This window comes from Xiphophorus couchianus, chromosome 20, assembly GCF_001444195.1.
Source record: "Xiphophorus couchianus chromosome 20, X_couchianus-1.0, whole genome shotgun sequence".
NCBI classification, from domain to species: domain Eukaryota; kingdom Metazoa; phylum Chordata; class Actinopteri; order Cyprinodontiformes; family Poeciliidae; genus Xiphophorus; species Xiphophorus couchianus.
This window is the reverse complement of record NC_040247.1, coordinates 15,234,047-15,250,052: the sequence shown is the minus strand read 5'-3', so window position 1 is coordinate 15,250,052 and position 16,006 is coordinate 15,234,047. Positions and strand designations below refer to the sequence as shown.

The 16,006-nt window shown below is 39.5% G+C and overlaps 1 protein-coding gene and 1 long non-coding RNA gene across 3 annotated transcripts; one reads left to right on the top strand and one right to left on the bottom strand.

Moving 5' to 3' along the window:
• Positions 1 to 350: 350 nt before the first annotated feature.
• On the top strand, positions 351 to 13,200 carry patz1 (POZ/BTB and AT hook containing zinc finger 1). 2 transcript variants are annotated; one of them, XM_028002297.1, is made up of 5 exons: positions 351 to 2,796; positions 4,219 to 4,282; positions 4,365 to 4,536; positions 5,696 to 5,860; positions 8,348 to 13,200. In XM_028002297.1, the coding sequence occupies exons 1-5, from the start codon at positions 1,562 to 1,564 to the stop codon at positions 8,824 to 8,826; spliced, it is 2,115 nt and encodes a 704-aa protein (XP_027858098.1). In that variant the 5' UTR covers positions 351 to 1,561; the 3' UTR covers positions 8,827 to 13,200. The 2 variants fall into 2 exon arrangements, with proteins under 2 accessions (XP_027858098.1, XP_027858099.1); XM_028002298.1 differs by lacking the exon at positions 5,696 to 5,860 and having other exon boundaries at positions 352 to 2,796.
• Positions 11,374 to 15,393, bottom strand: LOC114135219 (uncharacterized). Its single transcript, XR_003593559.1, has 2 exons — positions 14,714 to 15,393; positions 11,374 to 14,076 (listed from the first exon to the last, which is right to left on the bottom strand). It is a non-coding gene; the product is annotated as an uncharacterized LOC114135219 (long non-coding RNA).
• Between the last annotated feature and the right edge of the window lie 613 nt (positions 15,394 to 16,006).

The following is a 16,006-nucleotide window of genomic DNA, read 5'->3' as shown; positions in this document are numbered from 1 at the left end:
GCTTCTGAAACTGGCTTATTGTGTGCTTGGGCCATTAAATGGTATCCACTACCAGCTCCTTTCCAGCCAGGAATATTTTAATACCATTTTTGAAAATGGGGCTTTAAACAGTTATCTAAAACTTGTCAACACTTGTCAGCAATCTGATTTAAATCTTGTTACTGAAACTTGAGAACTAGAATTACTGGTAATACAGTTGGGGGAATAAAGGGAACTTCATATAAGTGTGTATCAGCAATGGAAATTTGATTTATACCGAGCTGGCAAGCAGTATCGGGTTATATTTAACCACATATGCTTATGTTTAATATTTTCAGATCAAACATTTATATCAGATTATCACAATAAATACAAGGAGATGTTTTCAAATTGTTTTATTTGGGGATAAAAAGATATTGAAACCCAACCTGGCCCATGATGGAAAAATAATTCACCCCTGCCCCATTTAAGCCACTTAACACTTTGTAGGTTCACTAGCCATGCCTATGATTACTGCAGTGCCCATTAAAGGAAATGGTAAAACTTGAACAGAACCTTTTCCAAAAATAAACCTTGTGGTCAGATTGAAATCAATTCAAGAATAGACACAGCACCAATGATATCAGCCTCAAAGGGCCACTAAGCCATTTTTGAGGCATTGTGGTCTATTCATGATGAACTTGAGAAAACATTGGAAATTACTCAACACTTAGGTAATATATATCTATATATAGATATATATTTTGCATAGACTGCATTACAGTAGTTCAATCACATTTTATTCATTTTTTTCTTTTAACAGTTATGAACATGCTTACAAAGTGTTTTCAGAGACGCAGGGTCCGCTACAGGAGATCCGTCCTGCCCACAATCAACAATGCATGTTCATTTATTTGAAAAACGAGTTGTCTTTAATTTCCCATTGGCATTAAAGTATTTTCGAATTAAATTTTAAGATCATCCCAAGTCCCACACTAATATCAAACCTTCAGGAACCACTTGCATAATATAAACTTAAAATGTAAACTCTATAACATACAATATGTTGCTATTTAAGTGCAAATGTGAGCATGTTTATTTTCACCATCTTTCCTATGTGCTTTAATTGGGTACCGTGTTCATTTTGAAGGCGTCTGTAGAGACAGAAGGAGGGGGGTCAGTTTGGTTGGGGGAAGTGCTTTAAAAAAACACACAGGAAGAACAGAGACCTGCGTGTTAATGTTTAACCTGAAAAAACATAAAAATCCCCCGCGGTGCAACGCCTCGAAGCAACCAACCTTGAACGCAGCAAACACGAAAACATTTTTTATCTAGTATAAAACTACACGAGCATTTTATAAACCAAACAAGAGCCACCCCCACCCTTTAAGAAAGCAGGGCCAAAGTTCACAGGAAGCTGGGGGGCTGCCATTTTTCCCCTGCTGCTGCTAACGTTTAACGGTAGATGCTAAAGCGACGGGAGGGGCGGCTGGTTCGGGCTTTTCTAGCTTAGCTGGCCTCGGTGGATCGAGACCGTAAAAGCGTAATCTGTCGGTTCTCCGTCGGTCGACGCCAACGACCGTTGCTGTTTGATGAATTCGGTATGGAGAAGGTAGCGGAGCCGTCTTGGACCTCTTCGTACACCTACCAGGTGAGCAAGCACAGCGCGGAGATGCTACACAACCTCAACGTTCAGAGGAAAGATGGAGGCAGGTTCTGCGACGTGATCCTGCGCGTCGGCGAGGAGAGCTTCCCCGCTCACAAAGCGGTGCTGGCCGCCTGCAGCGAGTACTTCGAGTCGGTGTTCGGCCGTCAGGCAGAGGGCGAGGGCGACGCCAAGGAGCTGGAGATGCACACGATCAGCCCGAAAGTTTTCAAAGACATCCTGGACTTCGCTTACACCTCCAGGATCGTGGTTCGGCTGGAGTGCTTCCCGGAGTTGATGACGGCTGCCAAGTTTCTGCTGATGCGGTCCGTCATCGAGATATGTCAGGAGGTCATCAAGCAGTCCAACGTCCAAATCCTCGTCCCAACCACCCGGGGAGGAGAGGCCAGCCTCTTCCAGGCCGCGGGGGCCACGGAGCTGGGTTTCCCCGTGGCTCCGCCGGAGCTGGTAAACGGAACGGGTATATTGTTGAACGGCCAAGGCTTTGTGAACAGCATGCAGATGCATTTGGACCAGAGCGGAGACACGCCAGCAGTGCTGCTGGAGGACGGCTGCGAGTCGTCGGTGCCGATGCTGGAGCCTGTCGAAGGACTTTCCATGTCCCCGTCGGCGGAAATCACGGGGAGCATGTTTCATCACGACGCTGGCTCGCCTGGATCCAAACGAGGAAGAGGGAGACCGAAGAAAGAGGCTGTCCACTTTAATCACATGAACCAGAAGGACAACGGACAGCTGTTCCCCTGCGGGGCCTGCGGGAAAGCTTTCACAGAAGCGTCTCGGTTAAAGAACCACGAAGCGCAACACGGAGCCTCCACCGGGGGCGTCCACAGCCTCGGAGACGGCCTGTCAGCTCCGGGGGGTCTGTCTTTACTATCGCAGTCCGGGCTGCTGGAAAACGGGGTGCAGCTACCCGGAGGACTGGCGCTGGACAACAACCGCAAGCGGGAGCGGACCAGGCGGCATGTGGGTTGTGACATTTGCGGGAAAGTGTTCAGGGACGTGTATCACCTGAACCGACACAAGCTGTCCCACTCCGGGGAGAAGCCGTACGCGTGTCCCGTGTGCGGGCTGCGGTTCAAGCGCAAGGACCGGATGTCGTACCATGTTCGGTCCCACGATGGCTCGGTTGGCAAACCGTATGTGTGCCAAAGCTGTGGGAAGGGTTTCTCCAGGTGAGTTTGGACCCCACGGTGGGAACAGCTGCTGCTGGTTCCTAGAGAATTGAATGTTTATATAACCAAGAACCAGGGCCGTGTAAAGTGTTGTAAATTAATTTTAAAAATAATCCAACTCCAGTCACTGACAAGCCCCCACATGGAATAGTTTGACACAACTGTAATTAAAAAATAGTAGCATGAAGCCCACATTTTGTGTTAGGTAATATTTCTGAAAGTGTGTTATAAATAAGGGAATGGAATGGCAGTATTCTTTCAGCCAGTTTGCCAGCAGTGCACAGCAACATGTGGGGGAGGAGCAGCGCTGCATTAAAACTGAGGTTTCATTAAAATGCTGTTAAACAAAAGAAAATATATGATTTAAATCCTGCATCCCTTGTTGGTGACATCAAGCAGAGTCCAATCCAGCTGCAGTAGGGATTTCTTCATTAACAACTGAGGGATGCCTTCACAAGCTCTGTATAAAAAAAACTGTTTTAAAATCATTTAGGTCTCTGTCTCCAAGATGCCTTCTTTCATTTTTTTTCTCAGTTGTTCTTAGAACCCAGTGCTCTGCATGTTTTAGCTGTTTCCCTGCTGCCAAACACCTAACTTAAGTGAATTAGTTAGCTGCTCCGCAGCACTTGGTTGCGCTGCGGAGGTAATGCAATCATTTAAATTTGCAGAGAAGCATCTGAAATGTGAAGGGCAGCGGTCCAGGAGGACAAAGATTTAGAATCGCTGACTTTTTTTCCCCCACCTGTTTGATCTGCAGTTAATCTTATTCAGAAGTGTAAGCTAGTCTCCTATTTTAAAATCCATTTTCCAAATATAAATGAAGCACATTTAGAAAAAAAAAGCAAAAACATTTGTTTAACAAAAGTGCTGTACTGTACTAAAAAAAGATCAGGCCAAGAAATAAATGAAATATAAAAGAAAACTAAAGCAGAATAAAACTCACTAGAAAGATTGCAGTAAAATTAAAACGGAAACAACAACAAAGCAACTGACTCCGTGTCAAAAAGCCACTGCAAATAAGTGTGCTTTTACGAGACTCAAACACAGAAAAGAGGATGTCTGTCTAATATTTAATGGCAATCTGCTCCATAATTTTGGAGCCAACTGACTGATCCCAGCATAAATGAATTGCGAGTTGTGAGAAGAACATGGATTTTATCTCCAAATTATGTTTTAAGATTACTTTTTAGATTGTAAACCTGCTGTAACTAAGGAGACCTGTTTGTTGTATTTGAAGTCGATCTGCGGTTTACAATAAATTTAATTAGGGTGTAGAAATTCATCAGCTCCTGTGGAGAAAACACAATCCTGTGCAAATTGTGTTTAACATTTATTGTAGATGTCATTGTAATCTGCAACAATTGATGCTGTTTTTGCAGTAAAAATCACACAAGTTTCATATTTTTTGCACTTTGCTTACAGACCTGACCACCTGAATGGACACATTAAACAAGTGCACACGACAGAGAGACCCCACAAGTGCCAGGTAACCATCAGCACTTATTGTAAAACCTTTTAGTTTAACGGCGACATATGAGTGTTTATGTTCGCATCTCTGTGCGCTTCAGATTTGTAACGCCTCCTTCGCGACAAGAGATCGCCTCCGGTCGCACCTGGCGTGCCACGAGGACAAAATTCCCTGCAAAGTTTGCGGGAAGTTCCTGCGAGCTGCATACATGACGGACCACCTAAAGAAACACAGCGAGGGAACTCACAACTACTGTGGCATTTGCAATAAAGGTAACTGTTACGAAAACCTTGAACGAGAATTCAGATTTACGTCGACTTGTTGGACTAAATATGGAAAAGGAACCGCTCAAAGGTGTTTTATTCACTTGTTCCAGAAATAGACTCTGTTTTGTCTCAAGGTTATCAGAGCTAAAATTAATCAAATGTCTAAAAATACACATTGAAGGTTCTTGTCAAATGACTCCTCACTGTGGTACAGAGCAAATTCAACTTGATACATTCTTTCTAGGTCTCAAGCAGAAGTTGCACAAGTTCTGCTTGCCTGATTCATGATGGACAGTTTTGTGTCTGAGTCTGTAAAAATCATGAATGCCACAGAATTTTCTTCATTTTCATAAAATCTGTCTGTATAAGATTATTTGGAAAAAAAAAAAAACATCAAGGAAACTGTGGGTCCATTTGTTGTTGGAGTTCCATACTCCTCATCTTCTGTGAGCTCAAAGTGTTGTCGTCAGTCCCAGACAATGTGCTTAGTTGGATTATAGGTTTTATTGTGACTTATTTTGTCTCTTAGTGCATTTTATTTATTCATAGGGTTGGAATTTAAGTTAACAATGTCATGCGTTGCTTGGAAGATAGTTGGTTACAATGTGATGAACTTTGCAACATTTAATTTCCATTTACAACCACAAATGTTTTAGATTTTATGTGACAAACATAAAATGGCACACAATCTAGAACACACACATGCCCTGGGAGACTATGCAAACTGCAGGCTGGGATTCAAACCCAAGACCTTCTTGCTCCGTATAAACAGTTTCACCAACCAGTTCACTTCTTTTTTCCCACGTCACAATAATGCAGTACTTTGTGCTGGTTTGTTGCATAAAATCTTTAAAAAAATGCATTAAATACAAATCATTATACAAGTTTGTGGTTGTATTGTGATGAAATGTAAATGCTTTTGCTGAGCACTGTATGTTGCAGTCAGAAGCAGAGCTACGTAGCTCTGTGTTGGTGACTTATTTAGGTTTGGTGGCTGGAGGTTTGTTGTTTTCAGTTGTTGGTTTGACCCATTGTTGAAGTCTGGAGTTATTCCAGACCCACAAATCAAGAAGTTAGCTTGCTGTTGCTGAAGGAACCTCTCTTATAGCCAAGGCTTTGACTGTACCGAGCAACTGCCTTGTTCTTTATGTGTTTTTGGCCTCAGGTTTCTCCACTGCGTCCTACCTTAAGGTTCATATAAAGACACACCATGGCTCATCACTGCCCACTTCTGCCACAATGCACACCTTCCCTGATCCAAGGGGGGAGCTGCAGCTCCAGATGCACAACGGCACCCCTTACCAAACGGGACGCCTGTGCTCAGTGGAAGGCAAGCAGTCGCCCGCTCGCCTCCTACTACCTCCACAGCTTGTTGTCATGTTTCTAGCTGGCACTGGCTACAGAGAAACAAGCTGCAAGCTCGCCATGTATTTTAACTTGGGCACGCCTCAGATGCTGCTTCCATGCTTTTTATTTTAAACATTCACCATCGCATCTTCACTTGCCAAGAACAGTGAGAACATTTTCTGTACTTTATGTCCAGAACAGTTTTTTGTTTTTTTTAAATGTCCACATTAAAAGCTGGCTTTTACACTGCTGATATCTTGCAGTCGACTGTAAATGGGAGCTGGAAAAGTATTGCAAACACTTGTGGTCATTTATCTGGAAGGCAGAAATAATGACACCACTCCCTGCATCCACTCATAAATAACCCCCCACCCCCACCCCACTCAAGACTTGTATTTTTTGAAGGGACAATTTACTTCTTGCTAAGTCAGAGCTTAGATTATGCAATAAATTGATTGAGAACATAGGAGATTATTCAACATTTTCTCTAGCGCTGATTTAAATGACCGAGACGTGTGTCACATTCGCCTGTGTGTGTATGTCGCTGTCCAGCATGGCTATGGCTGCTGAGTTAAGTATGTGTTTCTGCTTGGCTGGTTCATGAGCAGTTCTTCACCTACGCACATTGATGCATGATCAATGTACGTATGGAGTGTGCTCTATATGGCCGTCCTGGATTCACTGGCGACATTTCTGCAGGAGAAAACCCACAGCATAGATGCAGCACACCGAGAACCAAGAGTCACAAGTGGACAAAAAAAATGAAGCATAGACAGATTTATGTTCATCTATGTGCATTTACACAAAGCGAGGAATTATAAGGATTATCTTCCTTAAAGGTGCCAAGATAATTGTCCAGTGCCTTGGAAAATATTCCTACTCCTTGAAGCTGTTTAGAATTGATCACAAAATTAAAGCTACAATAAAAACACTTATGTGATAGACCGACACAAAATAGTGCGTGATGTGAAAGAAAAATGCAAAATGTTTCTGTTTTATGGCCCCCTTACTCAGTGCTTTGTAGATCCACTTTTCACTGCAGTGGGTGCTTTTACAAGTGGCTCAATCTCAGTCAGCTTGGTTGGAGAGCATCTGTGAACTACAGATTTTCACCTGGATTTAGGCCACTACATGAATATGAATATGCTTTGATCTAGAACAGGGGCTTCCAAGTCCAGTTAGCAGGGGCCGGTGTCCTGCAAGCCTTAGATATTTCCATTACAGATTCAGATGATTGTACTATGTTCTCAGTATGCCATTAAGTTTTGCAGTGATTTGGCAATTATTCGTCATTTGTGTGTTAAACTAATGTAAAATCCAAAACATTGAGAATGCCAGCCTCATAGTTTTCAGGGTGGTTGTTGGTTATCCTCCAAACAACATTTTGACAAAAGATTTATTTTGGTCTCATGTAAAACCTTCCCTATGTTGGCTGTGTGTCATACATGGATGTGGCAAACTATAAAACAGGACTTCTTACTATTTACTTTCAAAAATTGTGTTCCTCTTTGTACCTTTCAATAAATCCCTTAAAATCTTTATGGTGCTATTTGTTCACTAATGTTATCTAACAAAAATACAGAGGCCTTCACAGAACTGAATTTATACTGGGCTGAAATTACTCCCTAATGAAGTCTACTAACTAATGAATTGTGTGCAGAACACAGTAGGTCACCTTGGATTTTATTCAGAAGTGTCACAGTAAAAGGGGATGAGTACAATCAGTCGACTCAGTTTACAAGATTGTTTTTTTTTGTTATTATTTTGTAACAAGAAAAAAAAAATCATGTAGTATTCCTTCCACTTCCCAATTATGTACTACTTTGTGCTGGTGTGTCACATAAAATCCCGATAACATACACTGAAGTTTGCTGTAGGGTGTCAAAGAATGGCAAAGTTCATGGGGCATTAATGCTTTTGCAAAGACCTGTTGATAAAATTTGTAGCTCAGCGTTTTACTACAAATCCCTTGAATATTGAGTTAACTGAAGCAGCAGGTTTCGGGGATTACTCTCGTCTTCCTTTGCAGAACTACCTGAGGAGGGATTGTTGCTGTTTGGACAATAACTCACCCATGGGACAATAGTTCATATCAGAGGGATTAAATACGTGAAAACACTGCGTTATTTGTGCTAATCGGTTTAGTAAATGTAAATATTAACAAGAAAAAATTATGGTACAATCCTGCAGGAAGGTTTGGGTGTGCATGGAGCAAGCATGGCTTACTGGTTGGATGGAACGGCATAAATCCTGTTGGATTCTGAGACAACTGGGCTGAACTGCAACCTCTATTTGCCCCTTAGATGTAACAGCTGCTGCTTTAAATTGGCTGTTTGATCAGTTCCTTGAAGTTGGATATGCCACAATCTGTTTTTGGGTTTTCACCCATGTCTTCTAATCCATGTCTCCCTTTGTCTCCTATTTCTGCTGTTTCATCTTCTCTCTGCCATCTGTGCTGTTTTCACCTCAGACGGGCAGGAAAACGCCGGCAAGTGTCCCCACCTGGAGTCGGAGGAGTCGGATACTTCGCTAAGGGAATTGTCCAATGTTGACGAGCTTAAGTCTCCGACCAAACCCGACGGACCGGAGCTTGAGATGCCCTCCCTCGCCTGCAACGGGGCTCCCACCGGGATTCTTGGCTCTCCAGATGCTTCTAAAGCCAACGGAGACCCTGAGAAGAAGTTTATCTGTGGGATCTGTGGCCAGGCGTTTCGCACCAAGTCCTACCTCAACAAGCACCAGCACCGAGTTCACAAAGCCCAGCGGGCCCACGGGGTCCCGGGGTCTGGCTTAAGCGAGATGGCACCCTCCCTAACATCCCCGTTCTCCCCCCAACAAAACATGTCCCTCCTCGAGTCATTCGGCTTTCAGATAGTCCAGTCTGCCTTCGCCTCGTCTCTTGTGGATGCTGAGGCAGGTCAGAGTGGAATCGACTTTGGAGGGAAGTAACGGTTTTTCGGAGGCTTTTTCAGGCCGCCGTTTGGTCTCTTCATTCTTAGGACAAAGCCGGGTTGCCCACAGAAAACGCCCCGTGTTTGGGAAAAACTTTGCCTCAAGACTACTCTTTTTGTTTGTCTCGTTGCTTAACCTGCATCCAGAGTTTTTGTCAGAAACTGCCATTGAAGTCCTACTTTTCTACTTTTTCAGAGGATAAAAAGGGGTGTGTTCACCATTTAAAGTTTGTGTGTAAAGAAATGAGTTTGTGTTTTTTTTTTTTTCACTGATGTCAGTCTCTGAAGGTTATGTTACATTTCTTTCTCTGATGGTTTTATTCTGAGCTTTCTCAGCTGCACAAATATTCTTCTCATGAGATGATTTATTGACGTTACCGTTTGGTGTAGTTGCTAACTTACTCACTTTAGCTGCTCTCGCCAGCTTTAAAATGGATCCATGGCCATCCCAGCAATTACAGATGTCTTTACCTCAGAGCAACAGCAGGGCTTATATTTAGATTCATATAAACTTTTTTTTGTTTTCTAGGTGGGAATTTAAATTGGCTTTAGTTTTTTTTTTGTTACATTGTGACGATGAAAAATACCAAACAGGCTGACACTATTTGAGAAAAAGAGATGCATCACCCAATCGGCTCATCACCCTGGTAAAGATTCTAAACTAACCTTAAAATAAATGAATCTGTTATTGCAGCAGCACTGAAAAAAGTGAAAACAAAAGACTTTCAAGTGGCACACTTATTAATAATTCACCCAATAGATTCTCCAATTACTTTTTTTAAACCAATTTTTGGTGCCTAATTGATCTCCTAAATAACGAAAAATGAAATACTTATTCTAGCTCAGGTCAAGTTGAAAACTGAACTGTTTTACCATTAAAATGTTAATGGGAAGCTAAAAATACAGTAAAGTACTCCAGGTAGTGGGGAAATGGTTTCTACGAGATCCATTCAGAATAAATAACATTTCCAACGTCTTATTTGTGAGTAAAACACACTTGCATTGTTATGAGTTTCCTTTATTGGTCCCACATGACTCTTATTTCAGAACAAACAACTCAATAGGGTTCACATTTTAAACTGTCTTTAGTATCTGAGATTAGTGTTTAGCACAAAGAAGGCAATTATTACTCACTTGTAAACAGTGTGTATATAGGGAAAGTGAAGTCTTAATTTTCAGTAAGAGGACAGATCTTTGGCTATTCCCCTTTACACAATCTCTCTAGGCCTTTCAGAGGTCAAGGTTCTCTCTTATGCTGTCTTCTCTTCAGCTCTTCCCACGACGTTTCTGTAGGATTTAGGTCTGGGTGACTGAGATCACCATGGAAACAGGCAGTCATGTTTCAAATGCATAATTTCTGTGTTCATTTGATTTGTTTTGTTAATCATCATGGTATCTCAAAGAGTTCATGATGCCAAAGTTTCTAGGCCCTGTAGAAGAGAGACAGACCCACAGTATCACAGGTCCTCCACCATACCTTTATTATGGAGTGTTTTTTGCTTTAAAGCTTATGTTTGTCATCTGGTCTAAGCACACGGTTCAGGTTAAAGGAACCAACAGAGTTTGACAAACGTTGAGTTTTGGCAAGATAAAAACTGGTCCTCGTTCACCTTTCTTAGCTCCAGTTGTAGTTAAAACTTTAACATAACTCTGACTTTTGGTGTGGAAAAGCAAAGATTAGTAGCTATTTTTGTAGATATTTATAGACTTCTGAAGATCAACATATGTTGGACGTTTTTCTCATTTTGCAGAGCTGTTAAGAGAATTGAGTCCGTCACATTGTTTATATATCTCAGGACAAGAAGAAGTCTGAAGTAAATGTCAATTTATGTTAATATTACATTAGTTATAATAAAATATTTGTAATTTTTACTGCAGGCTAATAATTGCATCATAAGATATTTTGTTCATTATTTCTAAAACTGAGTTGGAGGAAAGAAAAACAAACGTAAATATTTTATTTACTTAGTATTGAGATTAAGCTGCTGTGATGCAGATGAATTTACATTAAGGGTTTTCACTCATCTGTACCAGGACTGCTGTATATTATGTTTTCAGAAATATCAGTTTTTAAGACACCCTCACACAGTTAAGAAGCACTTTTCAAAGGGATTCTCTTTGTTTATGATTTATGTGCTCATTAAATTGTTTAAAAGGAGAAAAAAAAATTTATGGAAGAAAAGTCATGGATTGATTTAAATTTAGACAAACGTGACTAGAGTTTGTCAAATGGACAATGATATGACTCTTTTTTAAAAAAAATCTCCTCTCCATTTGATACTGCTGAACCAGAAGTCCTACTTTGATTACATTTCTTAATTTCACTAAAACGCGTCCAAACAGAGGAGGAGACTAAAAGAGGAAATCGGGGATTCGCAAACCGATTTAAATAGAAGGTCTGGATAATGTCGGTCTTTGTGTTAGTTTTTTGAATGAGTTAAATGCATGAAACGAGGAACCAAGATCAGGTATATTTTCCTTATGTATTTTAAAAGATGTAGATTATATTTTAATAACTTATTCATACTCTGAGTTTTGTGTTGTTTTTTTTTTTTAATTTACTGTCAAAAATCTTGTTTTATTCTTGTGTTTTCACTTTTAATTTATGGTAAACGGAGGCGTGAATATGTGTGTTGTGGAAGAGGTGTTGGGACGCTTCGCCGAGGGAACGGAGGGAACGAGTCGCAGCTGACAGAGCCACCTGGTCAATGGTTTTACACCTTCATCACATGGACTTTCCCTCTTCCTCTTCATCTTGTGCTCAGAGCCGTTTGTGCTGCATCCTGTTGCTATGGGTCTCTTTACATTAGCGGCTGCTTTCTTGGGTTGGATGTTACACGATTGATTCTTAAGTGATGCGTTTATGTGGCAGAGACAAACAAGCAGTTGATTGAAAACCTCTTTTTTGTGGGGACATGAGGAATTATGCAACATATTTTAATGGGTATGCTTGATTCATGTCAAAGGCATCAAACGTTTTGTAAATTAATGGTTAAAATCACATCCAGTCAGTTTATTTTCAAACCCTCAGTTTGGTTTATTCATCACTCAAAGCTCAGCATGAATAAAAGCCAGTAAACATTTATGTTTTAAGTCATTTGGCTCTTCCTCAAAAGCACCTGATTCTACCGCATTTCTGGATTTACCTAATTGCTGCTCCACCGCAGCCCTAATCATAACTCGCCTCCCTTACGTTTTCCTGTAAATATTTGAAGCTGAAGTACAATGAAACGTTTTGAGCACAGAGTTTCGCTCTGTGATATCCGTACGGTTGCGAAGCACCCACTAAACTCCACACATCGAATTTATTCTCATATTTGTTTATTTTTGTTGAAGACGTGTATTGCGATGCAAATCACACTCAGTCTAGCAGTGAAGGGCTGATGGTGTGTGTATGTTTTGAGTGGATGATGGATCTCAGTGTATGCTGTTAATTATTTGTGAGTATTTTAGTACATTCCTATATTATTTATGGTTATATTGTGATTGCAACAAGTGTATATACCTCCCATACACGCACACACACCCCCACCTATACACACTCTCTCTCTCTTTATAAATATATATATAAATAGATAAATATATGAACCGACCTGTTTGATCTGTGTTTGTAAGTGGTGAGTTTTGTACATATTATGGTTTAGTTTCTTGTGTTGTTGGGAGGGATGTTAAGTTATGGCCATCTGAAGTGTAAAGTTCAGGCATGCAAGCTGAGCTGGGGGCTGAATGTCGATCACTGGTTGGTGGCTGTAGTCGTTTATATTAGTTACACTGAACTATCTATCACGTTGCCGTGGTAGCGCTCACACTGCCAGCTGCTCGACTCTGTGACCAAGCTTTTCCTTTTTCTCTTTACCCATTCTGCACTGGTATTTCCTCATTTAAAGGCTTTGTTACATTTACTGTTTAAAACACCTGGAATATGCTGTAAAGAAATAATAAACCTTTGTTTTAGACATTATTAGGAATATATGATCTGTTTATTCGTTCCCAAAATTGAATTATGACATTAATTAATTGTTTTGGGTTAAATGTTTTGCTTTCTGCTTTTTGTCTGTTGCAAAGTGCCTTCCAAATACTGATTGTGCTCAGCAGTGGATTAATAAAAATAAAATGGTCCTTTTTCTTTTCTAAAGGGTAAAAATTGTACAGAGTGACTTGCATTGACACTTTTGTATAAAAAGCGCATTGTACTCGACGGGATTGCTCTTAAAAACACTTGAACTTTGTGTTTTGTTATGACGTCTGGACATATTTCATTATGAGCTTACTTTTCTATAGATATTTGTTTTTGTACTCTGTTATTGAGTCTCGTCTCAAATTCTTGGTTTAGAGATGAGAATCAAATAAATTGCAGCTGAAAATCTCCAAACACTTGTCCTGTGAATATTAAGTAGTTATTTCGCCTGAACTTTGATTATGCCACTTGGAAGCTTTCATTTGTTCACTTTATTTTTTTCTTATTTTTATTTTTTTTTGTAAAGACACTCAGAGCTGGACTTGCTGTTGCACACTGGAACATTTTCATAGTCTAAAAAAGGTTATCCTGGTGACAAAATTGTTGGGAGAAACCCCGAGAGAAATTTTACTTGTGTACATCAGAGGCGCAATATTAGTCAGAACTAAAGTAATTCTACCTCAATTAATTATTTTGAATAACAAGTAGTCTGTAGCCATCGTAGTAAATTACAAGTACACCTGGCTCACCACATATCACTTTTAATTTTCAGAGCGGGGTGCCAGTTTACTTTAGTCTCCAAGCTACTACTGCTAGACAACATTTCCCTCTCTTCCCTCCTCTCTGGAAAAATCACCAAGTACATTTTCCCCTATGAATTCATATTTGAATTTGGCTGCTTTAAGGCTCATTTACTTACTGCTTTTTTTTTTACACACTTTTATTGATTTCAGACATGGAAATCAATATAACTATTGTGGCTTATATATGTAGATAAAAATATATATAAATGATAAAGCAAGACTTCATTGCAAACAAGAAATTAGACACATTTTATTTTCCTAAAACTTGATGTTCAAAAGGCAAATTTGAAGTAAGAAATTACAATTTAGTTGAAATGTCTGTTCTTTCGATACCACTGCTTCTGTTCTTGTAGTTCAGTTTGTTAAAATCATCCATTATCTCTGTCATGGTCTTCTTCTTTGTCTCTGGGACAAAATATATCATGAATGCAGCACTGAAAATGGAGTAAGCCACAAAAATCCGAAAGCAGAACTGCCCGAGTCCCTCCTGTGTGAACACAACAAAAGCTCAATGTCAAAAATCTAAAGGATCATTACAAATAAATTTACTTCAATAAAAATCATTCGTATTCCAAGAAATAATTTTAAGTTAGTTCCCTTAACTAATATTATAAAATTTTTAATATTATAGTGTATTAAAAATATTATTTACATCTTAACTATGTTTTTTTTCCCCAGTGATAACTTTGAAAACGATCATTATTACATGAAAAAAATTGATGTAAATATATTTCAAATTAAAAGAAAACAATAAAAATCCTCTTTTTAGTTATTTGCATGCATTTGCACATCATTGTTCTCCAAGTACTTATAGAACAATCTGCAGTTTAAAAAGGTAAAATTGTGAGTTTTACACAGAATGTTTAAAGCGTTACAGTACTGAGCACTTACAGTAATGGTTTAGCATTTATAGAAACAAGAAGTGTTAAACTAACAGATGCAGAAATGGTTTTATAGAACAAGTTCTAACAGTCGAGTAGTGAGAAAAGCAAAAGAATATTGTAATAAGACAATGAGTTCAGAGAGCCAACAAGGTAAACAATAGTAAACTGAACCCTTTGAGAGAATTGCAAAATACAGACAACACATTTTCAGAAAGTGATGCAAACTAGCAATATATCTACCTTCTTCAAGGATGCAGGCTGCATGGTTTGGTGCTGGCTTCCTGTATGCAGGCTGCAGGATGAGTTGTTTTCCAGCATATATGAAAGATGCCCCACCAAATTACAAATCAACAGGCTTTAGTTGACCATTTTATGCAATTAGAGCAACATCGTCACTTTATGACGTGAGCAACAAGGATGACGAGACACTGCTCCAGATGAAACCGGGTCTATCCTGCTGATTCCTGTGGTTGCCACAGCTGCAGCCTGTTCTGGCAGTGAAATCTGTCAGTGTGTTATATATTATTTTTAATTCAGAGGGAGGAGGCTGAAAAAAAGGAGCACAAATGGAATAATGCTGGCATAAACATAAATACGTACAATGAAAAAGGAGAAAAAGACAGACAGATTTAATTTCTGTATCAGAGTATCACCTGCTGCATGGTTTAGGTCCTGAAGAACATTACTACGTTGCAATAAGTGATGCATTGCTAATTATGTTAGTGCTCACATGCACAGCATGTTGAGTAACTTATGTAGCTAATGTTAAGGAGACGGACTAGCACAAAAGTCTGGGACAACAGGAAGAATGGGTTTCATCATTTTACTAAGCGAAAACTGAAATGTTTGCATATGTAACCATAGCTTGTATCATTAATTTGAAGAAGCACCAAGGCTGCAGTTACAGCTGCAGGTATTTTGAGCTATGTCCCTTCCAGATTTCACATATAGAGGGAGAAGTATCCACCACTTCTCTTTTGGAAACTTGGGAAATTTAGTCCTGCAAATTCTCAACAGTATTCTGCACTTTTAATAGCAATTATCTAACATCGTCAATTACTGACACAAGTTGGTGGTTGTAATATGACTACTTTCAAAAGCTGTCTAATCACAACTTCACAGATACCATTTTTGATTGACAATATTTGTTCATGTAATTTTATTATTTTAGACACACAAACATTTGTTTTCATGGACGAATTCAAGACAGTCCATGTCTCACACCAGCAGTAGTTGCATAATAGGTACATATTTACAAGTACAAACAACTCCAACATCATGGATCAAATGAACATAATAATTTAGAAACATGCCTTTATAACATTCTTAATAAACAGAAAAACCTTGTTTTTAACATTCTTAATAAACAGAAAAAACTTGTTGTTTTTTTAAAGCCATACAGGAAACAATTAAAACAGGTTTTGTTTCAGTCATAAAAAACACCCACTGAATATCAAATGAGCATTCACTGGTTTGACATTTTAAACTGAAATAGTTTTAAATAAATGCTGTCAGTTTTGTCTGTTAACAAAT